Genomic DNA, 24,417 nt, shown 5'->3' with positions numbered 1-24,417 from the left:
TGTGGATTTGCCTATTTTAGACATCTCATGTAAATGGAATTATACAACATAAGATTTTTTATGTCTGGTTTCTGTCACTTAGGGTCATGCTTTCAAGGCTCATGTGTGTTATGGCATAAATCAGTTCTCCATTCCTTTTCATGGCTGAATAATATTCCATTGTGTGGATGTACTATATTTTATTCATCCTTTCATCAGTTGATGGACATTTGGGATGTTTTTGCTTTTATGAATAATGCTGCTATAAATATTTCCATACAAACTTTTGTGTGGACTTATATTTTCATTTCTCTTGTGTTGAATTGTTATACCCTATGTTAACTCCATGTTTAACTTCCAGAGGAACTGCCAAACTGTTTTGTTTTAGTTTTTCCAAAGATTTACTTGAAAGGCAGAATGACAGAGAGGGAGACAGAGAGAAAGAGAGAGAGAGAGAGACAGAGAAATCTTCCATTCTTTGGTTCACTCCCCTCATGGTCTGGGCCAGGCTGAATCCAGGAGCCAGGAACTGTATATGGTCCCCCATATAGTTGGCATGGGCCCAAGTCATGGGGGCATCCTGCACTGGCTTTCCAAGCATATTAGCTGGATTGGAAGTGGAGCAGCCAGGACTTGAACCAGCACTCTGAGATGGGATGCCAGCATCAGTCAGCAGCTTAACTCACTGCACCACAGTGTTGACCTCCTGCCAAACTGTTTTTACAGAGTCAGTGAGCCATGTTGCATTCTGGCCAGTAGTGAATGAGAGTTTCAACTTTTCCCCATCCTCACTGACTCTTATTATCATCTTTTTTATTTATCCTTTCCAGTGGGTGTGAAGTGATATCTCATGGGGCCTTGATTTGCGTTTTTCCAATGCCTAATGATGTTGAATGTCTTTTCATATGTTTATTGACCATTTGTGTATCTTCCTTAGAAAAACATCCATTTAGATTCTTTGCCCATTTTTAATGAGGTTATTTATCTTTTTATGGTTGAGTTCCAAGAATTCTATTTTTTTTTTTTTTTAACAGGCAGAGTGGACAGTGAGAGAGACAGAGAGAAAGGTCTTCCTTTTGCCGTTGGTTCACCCTCCAATGGCTGCTGCGGCCGGCGCACCGCACTGATCCAAAGCCAGGAGCCAGGTGCTTCTCCTGGTCTCCCATGGGGTGCAGGGCCCAAGGACTTGGGCCATCCTCCACTGTACTCCCTGGCCACAGCAGAGAACTGGGCTGGAAGAGGGGCAACCGGGACAGAATCCGGCGCCCTGACCGGGACTAGAACCCGGTGTGCCGGCGCTGCAGGCGGAGGATTAGCCTATTGAGCCGCGGCGCCGGCCCAAGAATTCTTTTTATATTCTGGTTAAAAGTCTTTTATTAGATGTATGATTTTCAGATTTTTTTCCATTATATTGTCTTATCACATTGTTGGTGGTGAAGCACAAAAGTTTTTAATTTTGATGAAGTCCAATTTATCTATTTTTTCCTTTTATTACTTGTATTTTTGTGTTGTATCTATGAAACCATTGCTTGGCCTAATGCCATAAAAATTTACTCCTGGGGCCAGTGTCATGGCATGGAGAGTATGCTGGTGTCATGGTGTAGGGGGTGTCCTGGCTGCGCCACACGTGATCCAGCTCCCTGCTAAGAGCCTGGGAAAAGCAATGGAAAGATGGCCCATGTACTTGGGCCTCAGCTACCTATGTAGCTTCTGGGGTCTTGGCTTTGGTTTGTCTCAGCCCTGGTCATTATGGCCGTTTAGGAAGTGAACCAGTGGATAGAAGGTCTCTCTCTTTCAAAAAAAAAAAAAAAGATTTACTCTTGTGTGTTTCTTCTTAAGAGTGTTATAGTTTTGGTTCCCACACTTAGATCAGTGATCCATTTTGAGTTAATTTTGGGTATGGTGTGCAGTAGAGGTCCCTCCTCATTATTTGTGTATGGATATTCAGTTGTCTTGGTTGCATATGTTAAAAGATTATACTTTCCCCACTGAGTGGTCTTCAAGAAATCAATTGACCATTGATTTGGGTTTATTTTTGAGCTCCCAATTCTTTCACTTCATCTATATGCCTATCCTTGTGCCACTGCCAGACTGTGTTGATTATTTTAACTTTGTGGATATGTTTTTTCTTCTTAGACTTAAGATATTGTTTATTTCAAAAAGAAAGAAAAGGAAAAGTCCTGAGTATGATTATTTTCTCTAGATTTTGCTGAGCCACTGACAATGCCTGGTTATGGAGGAGCAGCTTCTGCTGGAGCCTCTATTTTTGGTGCTACTGGGTTGGATAACCAACCACCAGAGGAGATTGTAGCTATCATCACCTCTATGGGATTCCAGCGAAATCAGGCTGTTCAGGCACTACGAGCAACGGTGAGCATGAGAGACTGTGTGTGTGTGTGAATACCCTCCTCTTACCAGAGATGGTTTGCACTTCTGTCAGGAGCAGTTGAGACCTTCCAGTGAGCTTTGATCCACTTTGGATCGTGTGCATCTAACTCTTAACCTCCTCTTGGTCCATAAAGAGTCAGGAACTGGAGCCAGGTATCTAACCCAGGTGATCTGATAGCGTGTATGGAACCACAACCAATGTCTTAATGACTAGACAAAGTAAACAGAAATGTTTTTGCAATGGAGATCTGGTTATTGCAGGACAGTACTTTTTTTTTTTTTTTTCAACCTACCCATCCTTGCCACATCATAATGCACCCAAATGCCACTGGTTCCTTCCTGCCTGTCCTGCCTGGATACCTACTAGGGTCTGTTGCTAGGCCACAGTGGCCCTTGACTGGCTAATGGGAATGTGGCTGGAATGATCTGTTTCCTTTCAAATTTGCTCAAAATATCTCAACCAGAGTTTGTTCTACATGGTGAACGTTCATATGCCTCATTTATTATTATTATTATTATTATTTTAAAAAGATTTATTTTTTATTTATTTGAAAGAGTTACAGAGAGGTAGAGACAGAGAGAGAGGTCTTTCATCTACTGGTTCACTCCCCAAATGGCCACAACTATCAGAGCTGAACTAATCTGAAACCAGGAGCAAGGAGCTTCTTCCAGGTCTCCCATGTGGGTGCAGGGGCCCAAGCACTTGGACCATCCTCCACTGCTTTCCCAGGCACATTATCAGGGAGCTGGATCGGAAGTGGAACAGCCAGGCCTCGAACCAGCGCCCATATGGGATGCCAGCACTGCAGGCCAGGGCTTTAACCTGCTGTGCCACAGTGCTGGCCCCTTATTATTATTATTATTATTATTATTTTGACAGGCAGAGTGGACAGTGGGAGAGAGAGACAGAGAGAAAGGTCTTCCTTTTTCCGTTGGTTCACTCTCCAGTGGCCGCTGTGGCCGGTGCACTGCACTGATCTGAAGGCAGGAACCAGGTGCTTATCCTGGTCTCCCATGGGGTGCAGGGCCTAAGCACTTGAGCCATCCTCCACTGCACTCCCGAGCCACAGCAGAGAGCTGGGCTGGAAGAGGGGCAACCGGGACAGAATCCGGCGCCCTGACCGGGACTAGAACCCGGTGTGCCGGCGCTGCAGGCGGAGGATTAGCCTATTGAGCCATGGTGCCGGCCTTATTATTTTTTGTCTGACTGCTTTGTTGGGAGTTTCTGACTATACCTAAGCAAATCCTGTAACCCATCAGTGAAATCAGAAACAGGAAAAGAGAGAAATGTTTTTATGTTCCATTGGTTTGAACTGCATTGGGTTCAGTTTTAAAAAGTTGTGTTTAAGTAACCAATGTTGGCATCATTAATCCAGGCATTCATTAATCTTGCTTCTTTTCCAATTCTCCTATTTTACCAACATTTAGGGAGAGTAGGGCCTCTAACATAGTACTCATATTGGCACCTCAATATCTTGCAGAGTCATCTGCAGAAAATACAGTTGGTAGAGAGGGTCGTGTGTGCAATCACTGTGGCTCTAGGAAAGGTTACACCTAAATAAATGCCATACCCTTTGGCATTCTACACCCATCGTTATCAGCACCAGGCTCCGGAAATGCTGAGCTGAGAGTGATAAGGGTTTTGGAATGATAATCTGCTGCTCAGAACTATTTCCCACTGAATCCAATCACGGACGTTAGCTGGAGGACTTGCAGAATGTCAAGCTGAACATACATATCACATGTGGAGTCGCTTCTCACATAGAGCATTTAAGACTAATGAACTCAAGCCTCCTCCCTTATCTGCTTAATGTCTGGTTCAAGTGGTCAGGCTTTAATGAAGCCTGAGACTGTGTGCATTGTAAAACTGTTTTATTTTATTAGAGTAATAACCTGGAAAGAGCATTGGATTGGATCTTCAGCCACCCAGAGTTTGAAGAAGACAGTGACTTTGTGATTGAGATGGAGAATAATGCCAATGCAAACATTATTTCTGAGGCCAAACCTGAAGGACCTAGAGTCAAGGATGGATCTGGAAGTAAGTTCCTGCCCGAGAGGCTTCCTGAGCGGTCGTGACTTTTCATTCAGCTCCTGCTCTTCCCTCCCACCACGACACAGCCAGCCTCCCCGTCATTCAGAAGTTAGTGAGGTCCCATCCTCTCATGCCTGGTGCATTTTGTCACCTTGCACTGGGGATCTGATAAAGTCTAGTCCGCTGAGACTCTTGCTGCCTAGCAGAGTGTGTGTTTAAGTTTAGCACCAGCTTTGACTTCCATCCATTTGTTTGAGGTCAGATTTATTCATGGACCATGAAAATGTTTATGAAAAAGAGTGTTTATATTCCTGTTGTTGTGGAACAGTTGAGAATTGATCTTCTCATGATCAATTCCAACTACTTGATGATTTCCCGAGGGGCTGTCTCAGGATGGCAGGAAGAGGTACCCCAGGCCCATGTCCTGCTTTTCAGTAGCAGACACATTCCTATCACTGTGTGCCAGTCAGTGTTCTAAGCACTCAGCAGATAGTCTCCACATGGAACTCTCCCCACAGACATCCAGTGAAAAGTAGAGGCACAGAAGGATTAAACACTTTGCTCCAGGTCACACAGCTCTTAAAAAAGTGGAGGCAAGATTCAGATCATCGTTGTGATCTCCTGCCTCTTTGGCTGTCATAGCCTACAGGATGCTGTTCTGGCTCTTTGGCCTGGCATTTGACACCTCTGCTCTCCCCTTTTTACAGATGAAGAAACTGAGATAAAGAAGGCTAGGAGCTTGCCAGGCTCACATTGGTAGGTGTAGGCAGAACAAGGACGCCCCTCTAGACTCTGCCTTGAGAGGCTAGGCCTACAGCCACTGTAATGTGTTATGTCTCAGAGGTGTCAAATTGAACTTGAAATTCAATCATTGTACATTGACATTTGTGCCTTCTATTTGGGAACTTGTAAAGGACAGAGACCATTTTCAATTTTTTTTTTTTTTTAGGAGCATGGTAGGCAGCATCATTATGGGGCCATAGAAGTTTGTTTTTTTTTTTTTTTTTTTTTTTTTTTTTTTTTTTTTTTAAGATTATTTATTTGAGAGGCCAGTGTGGTGGCATAGTAGGTAAAGCCACTGCTGCAGTGCTGGCATCCCATATGGGCACTGGTTCGGGTCCCGGCTGCTCCTCTTCTGATCCAGCTCTCTGCTATGGCCTGGGAAAGCAGTGGAAGATGGTCCATTTGCTTGGACCCCTGCACCCATGTGGGAGACCCAGAAGAAGCTGCTGGCTCCTGGCTTTGGATTAGCCCAGCTGCAACCATTGTGGCCATTTGGGGAGTGAACCAGAGGATGGAAGACCTCTCTCTCTGTCTCTTCCTCTGCCTCTGCCTCTCTGTAACTCTACCTTTCAAATAAATAAATCTTTTCAAAAAAAAAAAAAAGGTTATTTATTTGAGAGTTAGAGTCACAGACAGGTTGAGGTAGAGACAGAAAGAAAGGTCTTCCATCTGCTGGTTCACTCCCTAAATGGCCCAGTGGCCAGAGCTGGGCCAATCAGAAGCTAGGAGCTAGGAGCTTCTTCTGGGCCTCCCACATGAGTGCAGGGACGCAAGCACGTGGACCATCTTCTACTGCTTTCCCAGGCCATAAGCAGAGAGCTGGATCAGAAGAGGAGCAGCTGGGACATGAACCAGCGCCCATATGGGATGCCTTGGCCTTCTATGCCACAGTGCCGGCTCAGAGGCCAGTTTACTTTTATGAAGCTCATTGTGTGTAGCACATAAAAAGTACTGAGTAAATAACAATTGGATTTAAATAAATCTGTATTGGCAGCACATGTTTCATAATCATCTATTTGTGCCTCTCTTTGTTAATGGTCTCATCAGACTTAATGTGCATGAATTGATCTAGAGCTGGGAGAGGGAAACTTTCTTCTTTTTTGAAAAAAATGTAAAACAGAGGTTTTGGAAACTCTTTTAATCCTAACTGGATAAGAAAAGGGTGAGGTGTAGTTCTGTTAGTGTCCATACTAGCATGAATGGGGAATGTCCAGCCCGTGAGTCATATAAGCCCACAAAATCATTTGGTCTGGCTCTGCTAAGGCAATTGCAGGTGGGACTCAAAATTCAATAAATCTATATCAGGCTAATTTTTAAAAATATATTATTTATTTATTTGAGAGGTAGAGTTACATGCAGAGATCGGGAGAGACAGAGAGAGGGGTCTTTGATCCACTGGTTCACTGTCCAAGTGACCGCAATGGCCGGAGCTGAGCCAATCCGAAGCCAGGAGCCAGGGGCTTCTTTTGGGTCTCCTGTGTGAGTGCAGGGGCCTAAGGACTTGGGCCATCCTCCACTGCTTTCCCAGGCCGTAGCTGAGAGCCGGATCGGAAGAGGAGCAGCAGGGACACAAACTGGCACCCATAGAGATACCAGCGCTACTACACCATAGCGCTGGCCCCCAAACTAATTTTTTTTAATTTTACTTTTTTTTAACTTTTATTTAGTAAATATAAATTTCCAAAGTACAGTTTATGGATTATAATGGCTTTCCCCCCCATAACTTCCCTTCCATTTGCACCCCTCCCATCTCCCGCTGCCTCTCCCATTCCATTCACATCAAGATTCATTTTCAATTATCTTTATATACAGAAGATTGATTTAGTATATATTAAGTAAAGATTTCATCAGTTTGCACCCACACAGAAACACAAAGTGTAAAATACTGTTTCAGTACTAGTTATAGCATTACTTCACATTGGACAACACATTAAGGACAGATCTCACATGAGAAGTAAGTACACAGTGACTCCTGTTGTTGACTTAACAATTTGACACTCTTATTTATGGCATCAGTAATCTCCCTAGGCTCTAGTCATGAGTTGCCAAGGCTATGGAAGCCTTTTGAGTTTGCCAACTTCGATCTTATTCCGATAGGGTCATAGTCAAAGTGGAAGTTTTCTCCTCCTTTCAGAGAAAGGTACCTCCTTCTTTGATGGCCCCGTTCTTTCCACTGGGATCTCATTCGCAGAGATCTTTCATTTAGGTCGTCTTCTTCTTCTTCTTCTTTTTTTTTTTAACAGATTGTCTTGGCTTTCCATGCCTGAAATACTCTCATGGGCTCTTCAGCCATATCCAAATGCCTTAAGGGCTGATTCTGAGGCCAGAGTGCTGTTTAGGACATCTGCCATTCTATGAGTCTGCTGTATATCCTGCTTCCCATGTTGGATTGTTCTCTCCCTTTTTGATTCTATCAGTTAGTATTAGCAGACACTAGTCTAGTTTGTGTGATCCCTTTGACTCTTAGACCTATCAGTGTGATCAATTGTGAACTGAAATTGATCACTGGGACTAGTGAGATGGCATTGGTACATGCTACCTTGATAGGATTGTATTGGAATCCCCTGGCACGTTTCTAACTCCACCATTTGGGGCAAGTCCGATTGAGCATGTCCCAAATTGTACATCTCCTCCCTCTCTTATTCCCATTCTTATATTTAACAGGGATCACTTTTAAGTTAAAATTTAAACACCTAAGAATAATCGTGTGCTAATTACAGAGTCCCAAACTACATTTTTTTTTTTTTTTTCTGACAGAGTGAATAGTGAGAGAGAGAGACAGAGAGAAAGGTCTTCCTTTTTGCCGTTGGTTCACCCTCCAATGGCCGCCACGGCTGACGCGCTGCTGCTGGCGCACCGCGCTGATCCGAAGGCAGGAGCCAGGTGTTTCTCCTGGTCTCCCATGGGGTGCAGGGCCCAAGCACTTGGGCTATCCTCCACTGCACTCCTGGGCCACAGCAGAGAGCTGGCCTGGAAGAGGGACAACCGGGACAGAATCTGGCGCCCCGACCGGGACTAGAAACCCGTGTGCCGGTGCCGCTAGGTGGAGGATTAGCCTATTGAGCCACGGCGCCGGCCCAAACTAATTTTTAAGTTGATAATTTTGCGTGGCCTGTGGGTGATGTTATAAGTATCTAAATGGCCCTTGGCAAAAAAAAAAAAAAGGTTCCCCACCCCTGCAAGCCTCTTGTATTACATTTCAGAAGTCACCTTCTTGCCTAAAATAAGGAAAGCTGTACTGGACAAGTTGAGCAGCATTTATGATGTGTTATAAGTGTGACAGTTCACTTCTTCTTTGGTTTTCTTTAATGTACTTTTCTTTGGAGGTGATGAAGGAGAAAACACAGATGGGCTGTGGGCCAGCTGCCAGGGCATCTGGCCTTGAAATGGAGATGGGTCTGACCAGTAGGGTTTCCTTTCTTTGGATGGAGCTTGATGGCACCGCCCACTCTCTGCTCATGGTCAGTAGTGATAAAGAATAGCCACCTCCTCTTTCAGGCTTGGGTGTGCTCCTCAGGGTGACCTGCACGTGTTCCAGGCACGGCTGGATTTTCAGCTGCATTCTTGAATGCACTGTTAGGATGAGAGCTCCTTTTTATATTTTTATTTTTATTTTTTTTGGTAGATTGAAAAGTATTATTTCAGAGAGAGAAACACACACACACAGAGGGAGAGTGCTCCCAGCCATTGGTTCACTCTTCAGATGATTGCAGTGAACTGGGAGAGCTGAAGCTGGGAGCTAGGAACTTAATCTAGGTCTCCCACATGGGTAATAGAGATCCAATTGTTTGAGCCACCACTGCTACTTCCAAAGGTCTGTGTTAGCAGGAAACTGGAGTCAGGAACCTGGCGTATTTTAGTGAATGAAGCAGACTTCCTGTGCTTATGATGCTCCATTTTAGCCTGGGGTGAAAGGAGATAGACAGTAAATAAATGCACCAGGAAGTGTGTGCCATGCAGGTGTTACTTCATGCCACATGGGCAGTAAAGCAGGACGGGGGAATGGAGGAGCCACAAGAGTGAGGGTGGGGGTGACAAGGAGCATTGCTGTTTTATTAGGGTGCTGCAGGAAGCCCTCTTTGATGAGGGACATTGACCTGAGACCTCAACAAAGTGAGGGATGAGTCATGGGGCCTCTGAGAAAGGAGTTTCAGGCAGGAGGGACATGCTCAGAGGCTAGAGCATGCCAGGTATGTTCAGGAGCAGCCAGGGTGGCTGGAGTGGAGTAAGAGGCAGAATGAGAGTAGGTGAAGGGACTCACAGACCACAGCCAGAGTCAGCTTTTGCTCTGAGATACAGGAAGCCACTGTACGCTTTCAGGGCAGAATAATGACCCCCGTTTGACTTGCTTTTTTAGAAGAACCCATCTGGCAGCCGTCGGAGAATAGTCGCTAGGGATGAGGGAGGAAGTGGGGGTCCAGTTAAAAGCTCGGTGGTCAGAATTCAGACAATAGATATGACTTGGATGAGGGGTTACTAATGGAAGAGGTAAGAAGTAGTCGAATTCTGGGTATGTTTTGAAGGAAATGTTGCTAGATTATGCTAATGGAATGGATGGGTGTAAAGAGTGTGAGAGAGAAGTCAAGATTTTGTCTTGGGTTAATGAGGACTGAATTATTGTAGATTGAGCTAGGTTAGGCTGAAGGGAGAATGCTAAACAAACTAGGAATGGACAAGACCTTCCTCAGTCTGATAAAGGACATCTGCAAAAACCTACGGCTCACATCACACATAGTATGAAAGACTGAATGCTTTCTCCTGAGTCCAGGAGCAAAGCAAGAGCGTCCCCTCTCGCCACTTTTGCTTAACATTGCACAGAAGGTTTTAACCATTGCAAGTATGCAAGAAAAGGAAGTAAAAGGCATCTAGATGATCAAAGAAGAGGCAAAGCTATTTCTCTTTGCACAGGATCTTGTATAAAGAAAACCCTAAAGAATCTGTTAAGAAACTATTAGAATTAACAAGTGGGTTCAGCAAGGTGGCAGGAAGATTAACCTACAAAATCCAATATTTCTCTGTGCTAGCAGTGAACATTTGAGAAGTGCAATTAAGAAAACAGTGGCATTTGCTGCCATGAAACTGGATGGGAATACTGAGAAGGGGAGTCTGCAGAGAGGGGAAGAAAAGATGCGAGGTCAGAGAAAAAAGGAGACAGCAAAGGGAGCCGAGGTGGAGCATACAGTGAGGCAGCTGGACAGCCAAGGGAGTTACATCCTGGGAATAAATGTTTGAGGAAAAGGAGGTGATCAATAGTGTGCCATGCTGCCGAAGGGTAGGCTGAAGCCTGAGGATTGACAGTTGAGTAAGTGAATGAGCATGGGTGACAAGCAAGAAAACTAGGGGTCGGAGTGAGAGAAAATGTAATAGTCAGCTTTGGGATAATGCAATAATGTAATAAAATGTAATAAAAATTGAGTACTAGAAAAATGAATATGCATACCATTTTTCTTATTAAATTCAATATTTGAATATTATCATATGACTGTAAAAGGTTGTAAATGCTTACTGTTTCTGTTCTATCTCATCGTAGTCTGTAACAGCTTACTGAGCAGACTGGGGCGGGTATGTGGTACCCACTTTGTGCTGTGTGGTCTAAATTAGTTGAAGGAACATGAACTGAAATTGGTTCCACATGGATTTGATACAGAATGCTGTGCTTAATGGCAGGAGGTATTTGTCAGTGAATGAACGCTGGTCTCACCTTCTGTCTAGAGTTTATTATCTCCTTGTTCAGAACGCTGAAGCCTCAAGTTCAGTGCCACTTAAATTATTCTCAGGAACAAGTCAGAAATATTATGTGGAGCATTATCCCTTCCTATAACTGATCACAAGTATCTATTGTTTCTCGTAGTTCTGACTTTTTTGTATGGTGTTCTGGTCTGAATTGCTTGTTGAAGTTTGAAACAGCTCTGTGAAGCAGATAGATTTTTTGTTTGTTTGTTTAAATCTCCATGAAGAGGCAAGCTCAGGGAGATGGAGCAATTTTTACTTTCATGCTGGGGGGCGGGGGAGCGCCAAGACTGCCATTTTAGACCCACAAATTTGCTGCCAGACTTTGGATGTGGGATTTTTAATCCCCTTCCATGTTTGAATTTAATAGCAGTTGTACTTTGATGATTTATGTCCTGCCTCTGTTGTTACAAGTTTGCAGGTTGAATTTGGTGTCAGTATGAGTGTGTGTGGTCAGCATAGCAAAGCAAATCTAAGCAGTTGCTACATTACAGTATTATTATTGGTTTTAAATTCTGGTCTGTAGTACTCTTGATCCTAGAAATGCTGCTTTGTAACCAAGTTGTTTCCTTTTTCATAGTGTATGAGTTATTTGCATTCATCAGTCACATGGGAACATCTACAATGAGTGGTCATTACGTTTGCCATATCAAAAAGGAAGGAAGGTGAGTCTTCTTTCAGAAGGTAATGATATCTGTGATTTATTTAGCACCTACTATATTATATGCCAGCACCCTACTGGGTGCTTCTCATTTGGTTCTTGCATTGGCCTTCTAGGAGGGTGCTCTTTTTAAAAATTTTATTTATAGGGGCTGACGCAGTGGCTCACTTGGTTAATCCTCCACCTGAAGCACTGGCATCCCATATGGGCGCCGGGTTCTAGTACTGGTTGCTTCTCTTCCAGTCCAGCTCTCTGCTGTGGCCCTGGAGTGCAGTGGAGGATGGCCCAAGTGCTTGGGCTCCTGCACCCACATGGGAGACCAAGAAGAAGCACCTGGCTCCTGGCTTTGGATCGGCACGGTGCGGCGTCATCGGTAGCAGCCATTTGGGGAGTGAACCAACGGATGGAAGACCTTTCTTTCTGTCTCTCTCTCTCTCACTGTCCATAACTCTACCTGTCAAATAAAAAAAAAGAAATATTAAAAATTTGTTTTATTTATATATTTATTTAAAGATTTATTTATTTATTTGAAGCATTATAGAGAGGGAGAGTGAGAGAGAAATCCATCTTCCATCTGCTGATTCACTCCCCAAATGGCTGCAATGGCCAGGGCTTGTTCAAGCTGAAGCTAGGAGCCAGGAGCTTTTTCCAGGTCTACTGTGTGGGTAGCAGGGGCTAACACTTGGGCCATCTTCTGATGCTTAGCAGGGAGCTGCATTGGAAGTAGAGCAGCCGGGACACAAACTGACACTCATATGGGATACCTATGTTGCAAGAGGTGGCTTTACCAGCTAAATTATCATGTTGGCCCCAGGAGCGTACTTGCAAGGCCACTTTATACATCAAGACACTGAAATTCAGGGAAGCTGACTAGCTTGGCCTTTCCTAATAAATAGCCGTGTCAGAACTTATATTTAATGTCACCCTTAACCATCATAACACGGTGACTTCCAAAAACTATAGGTCTTCAGGAGAAAGTGTATCGTATTTGGAGCCTCCACTGGATTCCCATATTTAGCCAACAAAATAAAACAAGAAAACCAGGATGCACTCTTGAATGTAAATTTCAGATAAATAACAAATGATTTTTCAGATACAGAATAAAATAAACATGTTTCAATTACTGCTTGGGACACACTTCTACTAAACATTTTTTTGTTTACTAGACGTTCAACTTTAGCTGGATAACCTTTGTTTTATCTGGCAACCCTAAATGTCAATGCTGTGCCTCTTCTACAGCCTAGCTTTCCTGCTTCTTAGGTGGGATGTTAATTTTGTGTTTGAGAATGAGATAGTTATGGGAAGGAAGACCATTGCTGTCTTCAGAACCTTCTCCCTTGGTGCCCTTCCTGCAGCTGCCTAACTGAGCTGCCTGTGGGTCAGTCCTCCAGCATGAGAGCAGTGCTCAGGACACGTGGAGGCTGGAGAAACATACAACTTGGCCTTTTCTGGTAGATGTTGGCCTGCCCCTCCCCCTCCGTGCTCCCTGTTGCAGAAATGGTCTGTTTCCACAGATTCCGTTGGGTTCTTTTATGGTGTGTCTTTTAGTTTTGTCTTCTCAACTTGATGAGTGAAATTAGTGGAGCACAGTGACTGTATTTACAGTGAATTCTTTTCATTGCCAAGCTTGATAACTATTTTAAAAATACTTTTTGAGTAGGGTGGGAAGAATCACTATGTTCCTAAATTTGGATATATGAAGTGCATGAAGTTTGTATACCTTCAATGAAAGGTTTCTAGGTTAAAAAAAGATTAATAGTCTGCATATTATTAAACAGGAATTCAAAATAAAAAATGTACTTTTTGGGGTAGGCATCGGCCTGGCAGTTAAAATGCCTACTGACACACCCATGTTAGAGTGCTTAGGTCTGACCTAGCTCCGCCTCCTGACTTCAGCTTCCTGCTAATGCACATCCAGGAGGCAGCAGCGATGGATCAAGTAATTGGATTCCCATGTGTAGGGTGCTTGGATTGAGTTCCTACTTCTGGCTTCGGCCCCAGCCTAGCCCTGGCCATTGCACTGCCGGCATTTGGCGAGTGAACCAGCAAATGCGAGCATGCTCTGTCTCTCAAATACATAAATAATTAAAAATATGTTTTAAAGAGGAAAATAGGTGCATTATAATTAAAAAGCTTCAAAATTCATGGTGATGGATTTTTTAAAATACAAAAAGAAGAATATGTACTTTAGAAATCTTAAGAAAACAATTATCTACATTTTGGTATATTTTTCTTTGTTTTGATCTCATTGGAGGAGGGTGTGTATATTTCCATATATACACATACTATATATATATTAAAATACACATATGTATTAACAAAAGCTGCTTAAAGTATCTATAGAGCACATAGAATTTTGTATCCTGCTTTTCATATTATGTTGTGATCCATATTTTATCTTCATATTTTATTGTGGTTACTTTCTCACTTCACCAAATATTCTTTGAAGAAATTTTAATAGTTGTATATTAATTCACTGCATAGTTTCTTTTTAAAGAGTCATAGTTTAAGCCGGCGCCGTGGCTCAATAGGCTAATCCTCCACCTTGCGGCGCCGGCACACCGGGTTCTAGTCCCGGTTGGGGCGCCGGATTCTGTCCCGGTTGCCCCTCTTCCAGGCCAGCTCTCTGCTATGGCCAGGGAGTGCAGTGGAGGATGGCCCAGGTGCTTGGGCCCTGCACCCCATGGGAGACCAGGAAAAGCACCTGGCTCCTGGCTCCTGCCAGGATCAGCGCGGTGCGCCGGCTGCAGCGGCGGCCATTGGAGGGTGAACCAACGGCAAAGGAAGACCTTTCTCTCTGTCTCTCTCTCACTGTCCACTCTGCCTGTCAAAAAAAAAAAAAAAAAAAAAAAAAAGAGTCATAGTTTAAATTTTTTTTAAAAGAAATTAATTAATTTGCCTAGGAGACACACAGAGTGAGAGCGCCCAGAACTGAGTGTGAGAGCTCTGTCCAGGTCTTCTCCATGAGTGGTGGGACCCACTTCCTTGAGCCATCACTGCTGCCTCCCTGGGGTATATCAGCATGAAGCTGGAGTCAGGAGCAGAGCTGGGTGTTGAAGCCAGGCACTCTGACTCTGGATATGGCATCTTAACTGGCTACTTAACCACTTGGCCAAGTGCCTAACCCTGCAGACATGTTAGTTCTGACTTTTAGCTAGTTTTTACCTAAGATTGAAATAAACATTGTATACATAATCTTTGCCTCGGTTTCTCAGGCCACTATGAATTTGTACAAAGGAAATTTTGAGATAAAGACTTCAGCATGTTTAGAGACTCCTATTACATTTCAGTGGCTCAAACATCAAAAAGCACATGTGATTTCCCACCAAGATTCTGTTATTTTTATACCACACACTCGGGTTTGGTGATCTGAAAACATTTTGGTTATTTTAAGTATTGTGCACCATATGATGCCATAACTACTTTCTAGTGTCCTGACACTGACTTAAATCCTTTCAATGCTTCTGTCTTTCGTTTGCAGGTGGGTGATCTACAATGACCACAAAGTTTGTGCCTCTGAAAGGCCCCCTAAAGACCTGGGCTACATGTACTTTTACCGCAGGATACCCAGCTAAACCTCAGACAGACGACTTGGCGAGAAGAAGCCATACACTTTTTAATTTGCCAAAAAAAAAAAAAAAAAAAAAAAAAAAGGGATAGCCAAACATGAATGAATACATGGGGGTATTTATAGTTTATTTAAAGAGCAAGATCATTTGACGCCTTCTGAAATAGAACTGGGAAGAAATTTGTATCAGTGGTGAAACACTATTGTAGATAGTTTTTATAAATGTTCAAGGAGAGGAGGTTATTAAAAAAAAAAAAAGGTATTCTTGTTGCTGGTGAGGCATCTCCCATTGACAAATTCAAAGTGGCCATGTGACCCCAGCCCTCTATTTTGCTTGGGGCCCTGTGGTAGTGGCTTCCAGAGAAATCAATCTATGTGGCCAGTGGTGTGGCCTCAGCTACAATACATGAAAAGCCCACTCTGTTTCATCAGGAGAATCAGCAACTGGGCTGAGCTTTTTTGTGACATATTTTTTTTTCCATTGCGCACAATAATTTCTGACCTATCCTTGTATAATAGAGCACCTGCAATGAGAGGTATTTTTAATTTAAATCATATCAAACTTCATAATAAAATTGTGTGAATGCATATGAGAGTGAGTGTGTGTGAGTGTGTGAGACCTTTGTAGTCCCCTAGAAAATCTGTAAGGGGCTGGCTTGTAAAGGCTACATAGTTTGGTATTTAGCATATGTAGAAAAGGCAAGTAAATATTTTAATGAAACTATAACTCAGGAACAGTTTAAAAAATTAGTTCCCCACCTAGATTTTAAGGATTGAAGAGGGCTGTGTTATGCCTTGCGAAGCTATCAAGAATTCACCTGGCTTGGACACTGATGGTGCAAGGCCAGATGCCCATAGCAGTGCGGTGTTGTACTTTGCCAAAGGTCAATGAACTGTTTTTTTCAGCAGCCCTTTCTCAAAAGTAGAGTGTTTATTTTCAGTTAAAATAGCTAATCTGTTCTCGCCATACCACATGAGGACTGCCTGGAATCATGTTAAGTGCCCCAGATGTGTAGCTTTCCCATCTCAGGCTCTTTGCTGCCTTGACTTTTAGATCTTTGTTGGTGTATCACCTCCTGACTTGCCTTTTTTGCTTCTCTGCCTATGGCCAACAGTGAGATCTTGGGCACTTTAAGGATTTCAGCTGCAAAGAAACTCACGACCTTGTGAAAGACCATCCTGTGCATTCTAGTTATCTTAGTCTTTTAGTTACAACCTGGGATTAGATCAGAGTTTCAAATGCAGTGAGAAGGGAACCATAGCATTCTCTAGCTTTCCTACTGCTCTGCTTCAAATTTCAGAGTCTGGAATTTCTGTTTCAGATTATTCAGACAAATGCAAAAGGATTTATTTCTGTCTACTTAACGTCTAATGTGTTTGGTTGAAAGGCTCTTTCTAGAAGCCGTAGGAAATAAGACAGAGCCAATGGATGAATTAAAGCAAGAGACATTAGATTAACATGTGGTGAGTTGTGAAAATCAGGGCTCTCATTACAATCTGGGCCCCTGTCTCACGAGACATCAATTATACCAGGCTAGTGAGGGTTGTAAAGCCCGAGGCTGTGGCCTAGAGACCTGGGTGCTGCTCCTACCTGGCTGTGGACCTTGGGCAAGTCCCACATCCTCCCTGTGCCTCCCTCTTCTTATCTGTACAATGGTGTGATGACACCTGCCCTCTCTTTCCAGTTGTGCTTTGAGGCTACAGTGAGATTCGATCCGATAAACCCTTAAGGAAGAAGGTGTTGTGCCCTGGTGGGTCCCAGTAGAGCATGCTCCCTGCCTTCTCCCATCTGAAGTTTTCTTCCATTGGAAACAAGTGAGATGGGCAGAAGGAGGGAGCTCATGGTGCAGGAATTCTCTACTCCGCTGTGCCCACAGTGTCACCTTCTTGTGTTGACATGGAGATCCCATAGCAGCCCCACTCTCTTATGTGAGTCTCTGACTCCTGTGGAAATCCCCACATTAAGTAGCCTTACAAATACCAGTCCCTTTCGGGCTGAGTATTGTAGAATAAATACTCTAAACACACATCAAAAATGGCTTGTTTTCAATGATCTTACAAAGCAAAGACCTTTTTAGGGGGTGGGGGTGGTTGGGGATTTGGATTGAAATGTGGAAAAAGATAGCATGTGTATTTTGAACAAAAATTTTATAATAAAACTTAGCAAAATCACTGGTGTAAAATCAGTACTTAAAATTATAGACTACAAATTATTTAATTTCAATAAGTAGAAAAGGAAATCTAGCCCTTCTGATGCCTAAACATATTGTAAGAAAGTGGATTATGGCTGCTTTTTTTCTGCCTCACAAAACAAAGGGCTATTTCTACAAGGCTAAGTTTTGTCTATGTGAGATTCTTTATTTCAGATTGAGAGTTGGGGAAAACTGGAGCAAACAACGGGTTTCTTTCTTGGTTAAAAATGTGTTTATATGTGTATCGTAATATATATAAGGCACATTTTGCTGGAATAAAAGTCTGGAATGTATTGCTTAATTTTACACATGTGTATAGTTGAGATTATTTGTGGTTGGAAACTGGATTACTATGTGGATTGTGTCACCTGATTATATGCCTGTTAGGAGTCCTCAGTAAGAGGCACGGTGGTATAATTGTGAAGTCCTCACTGTATGTAGGTGTCTGCGTGAGAGGTAGCACTTTCTTCCTGTAAATATCTTTTGATATCCATTTGTGTAGAATCCCAATGAATGTGTCTTTGGAAAATGTGATGTATCAAGGTTTTTATTTTGTCAGTTGATCTAAATGCCCATGTAACTAATCCGAAGTCCTCTTTGGTTCAGATTGGGATTTTCTTCTAAGGGAAAGTATGCAGAAAAGACTACTGGAAGAATCGGGGCTGAAAGATGTTTTATGTCAACATTGCTTCAGTGCTTTGGAACTGACGAGGCTGCCTTCCGGCCCCCACAAGAGAATGTGCCTGCCTGTCCCTGTTGTTCAGCTTGGGTTGTGGGAAATGCAGGGGTGAATAACTGGAGCCTGTCCCTTCTCATGTCATTTCTGTCCTTCACCTGAGCCTGAGCCTTACCTGCAGCTCACAGGGAGCGCTCCTGGGTTTGTACACCGACTCCACCTGTGCAGGTGATGGGGGCTCAGGTGTTTCCTCTCTGGGCCTTTTTCTTTAGAACAAGTGGGTTAGACCAGATAAGCTCAGAAATCCCTTCCTCTGTTTTCATTTCCCTGAGGTTGATACCAGGATCAGGCCTGTGAGATACGAGGGTTCACTCAGAGGTTTCAATGTTGTTTTTGGATCCCTAGAGTTTATACACCTCAGTGCTGGACCTGAGACCTTTTAGTGTCCCTGCCCACTTTCTATCCCTGTTTCACTTATCTTTATTGGCTTTGGTAATCATCCCATTTTTCTCCCCTCTTACAAGTCACAGCTTTCCAGTTCATGAGGTACGTAGCTATTGGCTCCCTCAAGAACAAAAAAATCCACTTAAAGCACCTCCTAGAAAAGCCTCAGAACTACCTTCAGGTACATCCGTAACTTTTATAAGGCTATTTAAGCATTCAAATTCAGTGGCAGCACATAAGTGCTGACAGAGCTGTTACAGAAAGGATGTGCTGTGCATCTCAGAGGCATAACTGTTGCAAAGTCACGTCATCAGTGCAGGCTGTACTGATGGTACCAGCCAGGGCGGGGGACCTGGGGATGGAATTCTATTCTTCAAGTGAGGTAAAAAACCCTAGGTTATATAACAAGGTTCTGTACTCTTCCGTTAGCACATAAGGTTCGTGTAGCGTCAAGAAATATCCCACTTGTAACTCATCCTGCAAAGTTTGCCTACTAATCTCTAGATCTGTGCTATTCAGTATGGAGGTAGGCACATGTGGCCAGTGATCTGCCAACATGGAGCCTGTCCCAACTGAGATTTTGGTGTACATGAAAAATACACACCAGACCTTGGAGGCTTGGCACCTTAAAAAAAAAAAAAATTTCACAGTGTTTTATCTTGATTACATGCTGCAATGATGCTATTTTGGACTTATTAATTAGATAAAATATGAATACATTTGATAAATATTAAAATTATTTTCACCTATTTTTATCTTTTTAAATATTGCTACTAAAAATTATAAAATTGGACATGTGGCTAATGTTGCACTTCTATTGGATGGTGCTGCTCTCGGCCCATGCTTTGTGGGTAGGCAGTGGGTGGGAGTGGGAATTCCGTGATGCACCAAGCAACACAAATATTTTTGCAGGAGTCAAGAGGACTGTGAGGCACAGAACATCTCCCAGAAAGCCAGAGAGTCTTCTACCTAAAAACCAACATACAAGATCCCAATTAAAAAGCCGAAAGTCAGTGAGCCCTGAGCTGCCTTCTTTCGGCTTTTCCTAGGAGCTCGCCCCTTTGCACTTACTTTTCTAGCTCTTCCAGGTGCCAAGGATGTTTGCCGCAGGAGGGTGCTGGGCATATTGGCCTCATTCTAGGCAACATTCTCTTGTGGTCTCCCCTCCCCAGGTATTGTCTGCTCTGTGCAAAGCCGAGTGTGCTGACATCTCGTGCAGATCTCTGCACTCTCGACGTGCCGCGTCTCTCAGCCTCTGCAGAGGCCGAGTCTGTTGCTGTGCCGCCTGCCCAGTAGGCTGTGATGCTGGCTCCTGAAAGAGGTTGTTTTGTATGATTTTGCACTAGTCACAGTTGTTGTTTAAACTATCTCAGTTGTTTTGGGAGACTATTTGCCTGTGTTGGAAAGAGAGATGGATGACTTACTGCTTCGATTGTTTTAAATTAAAAGCTATTCTCACAATCTCATGTCCCTTTATGACTCCTTTTTTTTTTTTCTTTCAAAAAATGCCACTGACAGTTCTCATCCATCAGTGGACAGGTAACTTAAGGTGATGGATGACTAATTTTATTTTTAGGGCTTCTTGGTGGCTACGTGGTCCCTGTCAACAGTGGCTTCTCAGTGATGGCAAAGTGTTACCTCTGGGCAGGGGGGCGTGGCCAGGGCATGTCTTTTAGACTTTCTCTAGGATGGTAAGTCACATCGGGGGGTAAACTGAGACCTTTCTGTGACTCCCTGGCCCTCAGTGTGCTGGTGGCTTCCTTCACACAGGGAACAGCAGCATGGACACATGTTGTACCAAGAGACTTCAACATTTCCAGGATGCCATGTTTCCAGAGCGCAGAGTTCCTGTTACTGCTCTGACAGACACAAACTCAGTGGCTTCAAATAATATGTTTATTAATAAGGTCACAAGCCTGAAAATGTGTCTTATGGGTCAAAATCAAAGGGTTGGCAGGAAGCCTGCAGAGGAGAATCCATTCCAGGCTCTTGCAGCTCCTGGAGGTGGTCACAGTCCTTGGCTTTTGACCTCCTAACAGCACTGGCCTCACTACAGCTTCTGTTTCCATCCCCTTGTCTCCCTGGGTGGAGTCTCTTGCCTTCCTCTTATAAGGAGCAAGATTATATTGGGTCCATCCAGACAGTCCAGAATATTCTTCCATCTCAAGCTCCTTAATTATATCAGCAAAGTCCCTTTTATGAGGTAAGGCAACACGCTCACAGGTTTTGGGGATTAGAATGTGGATATCTTTGGGGAGCATTATTTTGCCTACCACATAGGATCATTAATTGCTTTCAAAAACGTACCCATTTAATGCTCAAAGTTTTTTTAAAAAATGAAGCTATATGTATTTAAAAATCCAAGTAAATATTTGACTTCAGTGCTGTGTCATGTTTTGGTGAGAGGGATATGAAGAGAAGGAAATGATTCAGGCAGTGAAGGATTGTTTATTGTTCAGAGACCTGTGATCATTTTAGGACAATGTTTGCAAATCAGTTGCTACCTACATGGTATATCCCATTGTGTCTACTCTACTGGGAGAGTGTGAGTATGTACTGATGAAATGTCGGTCCTGCTTTTCAATATAGTCAGTGACAAATTTCAATTAGTGGGGAACCTTGATATAAAACTGAACTATTCTCATCCCTCATGTAACTAGTTGTAAAAATCTATGAGAAAAACATCATTGTGATCAAGAGGCAGGGTGGTATAATGAAAAGAGTGGAGACAGAGCTGAAGTCAAATTGTGTTTCCTATGTGACTTTAGTCAACAATATACTGAGATTCAGTCTTCTCAGCTGTACAGTGGGCATAATAGTACCTGACAATCCAGTGGGCATAGGACATCTTTTTTTTTTTTTGGACAGGCAGAGTTAGTGAGAGAGACAGAGAGAAAGGTCTTCCTTCCGTTGGTTCACCCCCAAAATGGCTGCTACAGCTGGTGCGCTGCGCCGATCCGAAACCAGGAGCCAGGTGCTTCCTCCTGGTCTCCCATGCGGGTGCAGGGCCCAAGGACCTGGGCCATCCTCTACTGCCTTCCCGGGCCACAGCAGAGGGCTGGACTGGAAGAGGAGCAACCGGGACTAGAACTCGGTGTGCCGGCGCCACAGGCAGAGGATTAGCCAAATGAGCTGCGGCGCCGGCCAGGACATCTTTACATCACCATTTAGCTCATACTAAATTTTGACCCTATGGAGGTATTGACCCTTTGTTTCAATTTAAAAGTTTTTTTTTTTTTTTTAAAGAATTTACCAGTATTAATGACTTTTTCCAAAAGTATTTTTTCTGGAGATAATTCCATGAATTTATTTTTCACTCTCTATATACTATTCATCATTTAATAAATATTAGGATCTGTGTGCTATCTTCATTTTTCTAAGAATATATTTGTAAGCATAGTAGGTAAGGTCCCTGACCTTGCTGGGTTTATTTTCCAGCAGAGAGACACATGCTGAACATAAACAATCAGTAAACTATATATATGTTCTGGTTAGGAGATGCTGAGTGCTATGGAAAAAAGAAATTGTAGAGCACGGGTGGAGGACAGATTACAAGAGAAAGGGTCCTTGTGGAGGCATCATTTGGAGGTGAGATTTGGACGTAGAGTTGAAGGGAGTGAAGGAGTCAGACAGGTAGATGTTTGGGGAAAGAATGTGCTTGGCAGAGAGACGACCTGGAGCCGAGACCTCACAGTGGTGGCATGTCTGGTATGTCAGAGGAGTAATGAAGGGGCCAGCGTGGCTCCAGAGAGTGGAGTGAGGGAGAGAGTGGTGGGAGAGAGGGTCAAAGAGGAGCCAGAGCACCCAAGCCTGGAGGGCTATTGGAACAGCTTGACTCCAGAGTTCAGTGGGGAGTCGTTCTAGGGTCTTGAGCAGAGCAATGACCTGATTTAAATTCTTGTTTGGACGAGGTGGTAGGAGGACAAGGATAGAAGTAGGACTCCGTGGTAAGCAAGGTCAGAGGATGATGGATCGGATGGGGTGGTAGCAGTGAGGGTGGTCAGATATTCTGGATATATTTTAAGCTAAGACCAGCGGGGTTTTCTGATGTTGTAGGATGTAGAGTGTGAAAGAATGAGGCTGACCCTCACATATTTGCCCTGAGCAACTGAAGAATGTAATTGCAGTTAATTAAGGTAGGGAAGGTTTGGAAGGGTTGGGGTGCTAGTGGTGGAGCGAGATGATTGGAAGTCCAGTTTGGGACATGCAGGGTTTGAGATGTCTATTAGGTGTTCAATAGGAAACCAGGTGTACAAATCTGTATTTTGGGCGAGAGTTCTGGACTGAAAATAGAAACTTGGGAGTTAGTGTTGGTTAGATGAATATTTGAAGCAATGGGGCTGTTTACGATCACCAGTGGAGGGAGACAGGAGATAGAAGGAATCCATAAAATGAACCCTGAGGCACTTCAACATAAAAAGTCAGCGAGCAGATGAGCCTGCAAAGGAGACTGAGAGGTGTGACTACCAGGGAGGAGGAAAACCAGGAGAATGGTGCCTGGTGTGGAAGCCAAGTGAAGATGTGTCGTGCAGAACTGAGACTGTCGGTTAACTCCGACAGGTGAAGTAGGATGAGCACTGAGAGTTGACCATGAGATTGATCCATTTGGAGCTCATGGGTGACTTCCACGGGAACAGTTTTGTAGAAGCGGGTTCAGGAGACCATGGGAGGAGAGAAGTTGCCAACGATAAAGGCAGAGGATGGTTGCTGGTTGAGGAGGAGGAATGGGGCCATGTGATTTTTGCTTCTAAATGTGAGAAATAAGATGGTCAAATAGAAAAAGGAAAAACTCACACTATAGGAGAGAGAATTGCTGGTCCCAGGTCCCCTTGAGCATACAAAGGTGTGGGGGACCTGGTGCCAAAGTGGGGAGCTGATTGAGGCAGGGGTGTGGAGAGATCTTGCAGCAGAGTGAGGAAGGCAGGCAAAGACCAGGAGCGCCCGCCTGCCGGGTTAATTTCCCCAGTGAAGCAGGAAGCCCGACCATCAGCTGAGCGGGCGGAAGGGCAGTTGGGGATTTGAGGAGAGAGAAGATGTGAAATAGTTATTTAACTACACATGCATTTCCAAGCTTTTAGAGTTTCCTTTCTATTTTTTTAAATGAAATCTGTGTAATTGATATTAATTGTGTCAATTTTATGACACTTTTCAGGTAGTTTTCAGCTCTTATTGAATCTTCCTTATTATCGTTGGCTGTTTGCAAATTCCTTATTGCAGCCATTATTTCTATTGGGTGCAGCCTTCCTAGGTCAAATTTTGCAAATCTAAGTGTTGTCAAATAGATTTTGTTATTTTGTCAAGTTTTAATCAACAGTGGAGCCATGTTAGCTCTCTTGTTGGTTACTGCCCTCGAGCCTACTTCTTCCTGGGCCAGATTTCCCAACTTTTAGTGTTAGATGTGTTCATTGTGTATTTTTTAATTCAGATGAGATGTTTCCCCTCACTGTGCATTTTTTTGCTATTACACTCATTATTTGTGGTAATATTACTTACAAACTGCATAAAATTATCAATAAGGCAAAACCAGTGGACATGGGTGCCCACTGGGGTTAAACAGCAGGAAACAAGCAGCCTCAGAATCTGGCACGTGGTAGGTTTGGGTAAACATTAGCTTGTGTCCACTTCAAAGAGCTTGGGCCGAGGAAGCTGCACTGCCTGCTCTCCACCCATCTGGACTCATGCAAGCAAGCTCAAGCACTAGGCACACGGAGGACCAGTAGTTTAGCTCCTCAGTAAAAAGTACTCAGATTAGCCACTAGTTCTGATTTACTGAGATGATTACCAGGCAACATTATTTATTAGGGAATGTAGGTGAGAAAGCAAGGAAATGTGAGCTCTCAAGGGTTGGATAAGGAAGATGTTACTTTAAGGAGCCTTGTAAACAAATATAAAGAATGCTCCATTCGGGCTGGCGCTGTGGCATAGTGGGTAAATCTGCCTCCTGCATCCCATATGGGAGCTGGT

General features: G+C 43.5%; 1 protein-coding gene across 1 annotated transcript in view; it reads left to right on the top strand.

Moving 5' to 3' along the window:
* Nucleotides 1-19,914, top strand: part of USP13 (ubiquitin specific peptidase 13) — a 122,748-nt gene extending 102,834 nt beyond the window's left edge. Inside the window, exons 18-21 of the mRNA XM_008266542.5 lie at nt 2,183-2,349; nt 4,252-4,405; nt 11,493-11,577; nt 15,055-19,914. Coding sequence (XP_008264764.3) covers nt 2,183-2,349; nt 4,252-4,405; nt 11,493-11,577; nt 15,055-15,148 — 500 coding nt within the window. The 3' untranslated portion in view covers nt 15,149-19,914. The remainder of the gene's footprint in view (nt 1-2,182; nt 2,350-4,251; nt 4,406-11,492; nt 11,578-15,054) is intronic.
* The last annotated feature ends 4,503 nt before the right edge of the window (nt 19,915-24,417 follow it).

The sequence above is a fragment of the Oryctolagus cuniculus genome, chromosome 4, assembly GCF_051225735.1.
Source record: "Oryctolagus cuniculus isolate XC-2025 breed Fujian yellow rabbit chromosome 4, ASM5122573v1, whole genome shotgun sequence".
Classification (NCBI taxonomy): domain Eukaryota; kingdom Metazoa; phylum Chordata; class Mammalia; order Lagomorpha; family Leporidae; genus Oryctolagus; species Oryctolagus cuniculus.
Note: the sequence above shows the minus strand (reverse complement) of the source record. Positions and strands in the feature narration are given on the sequence as shown.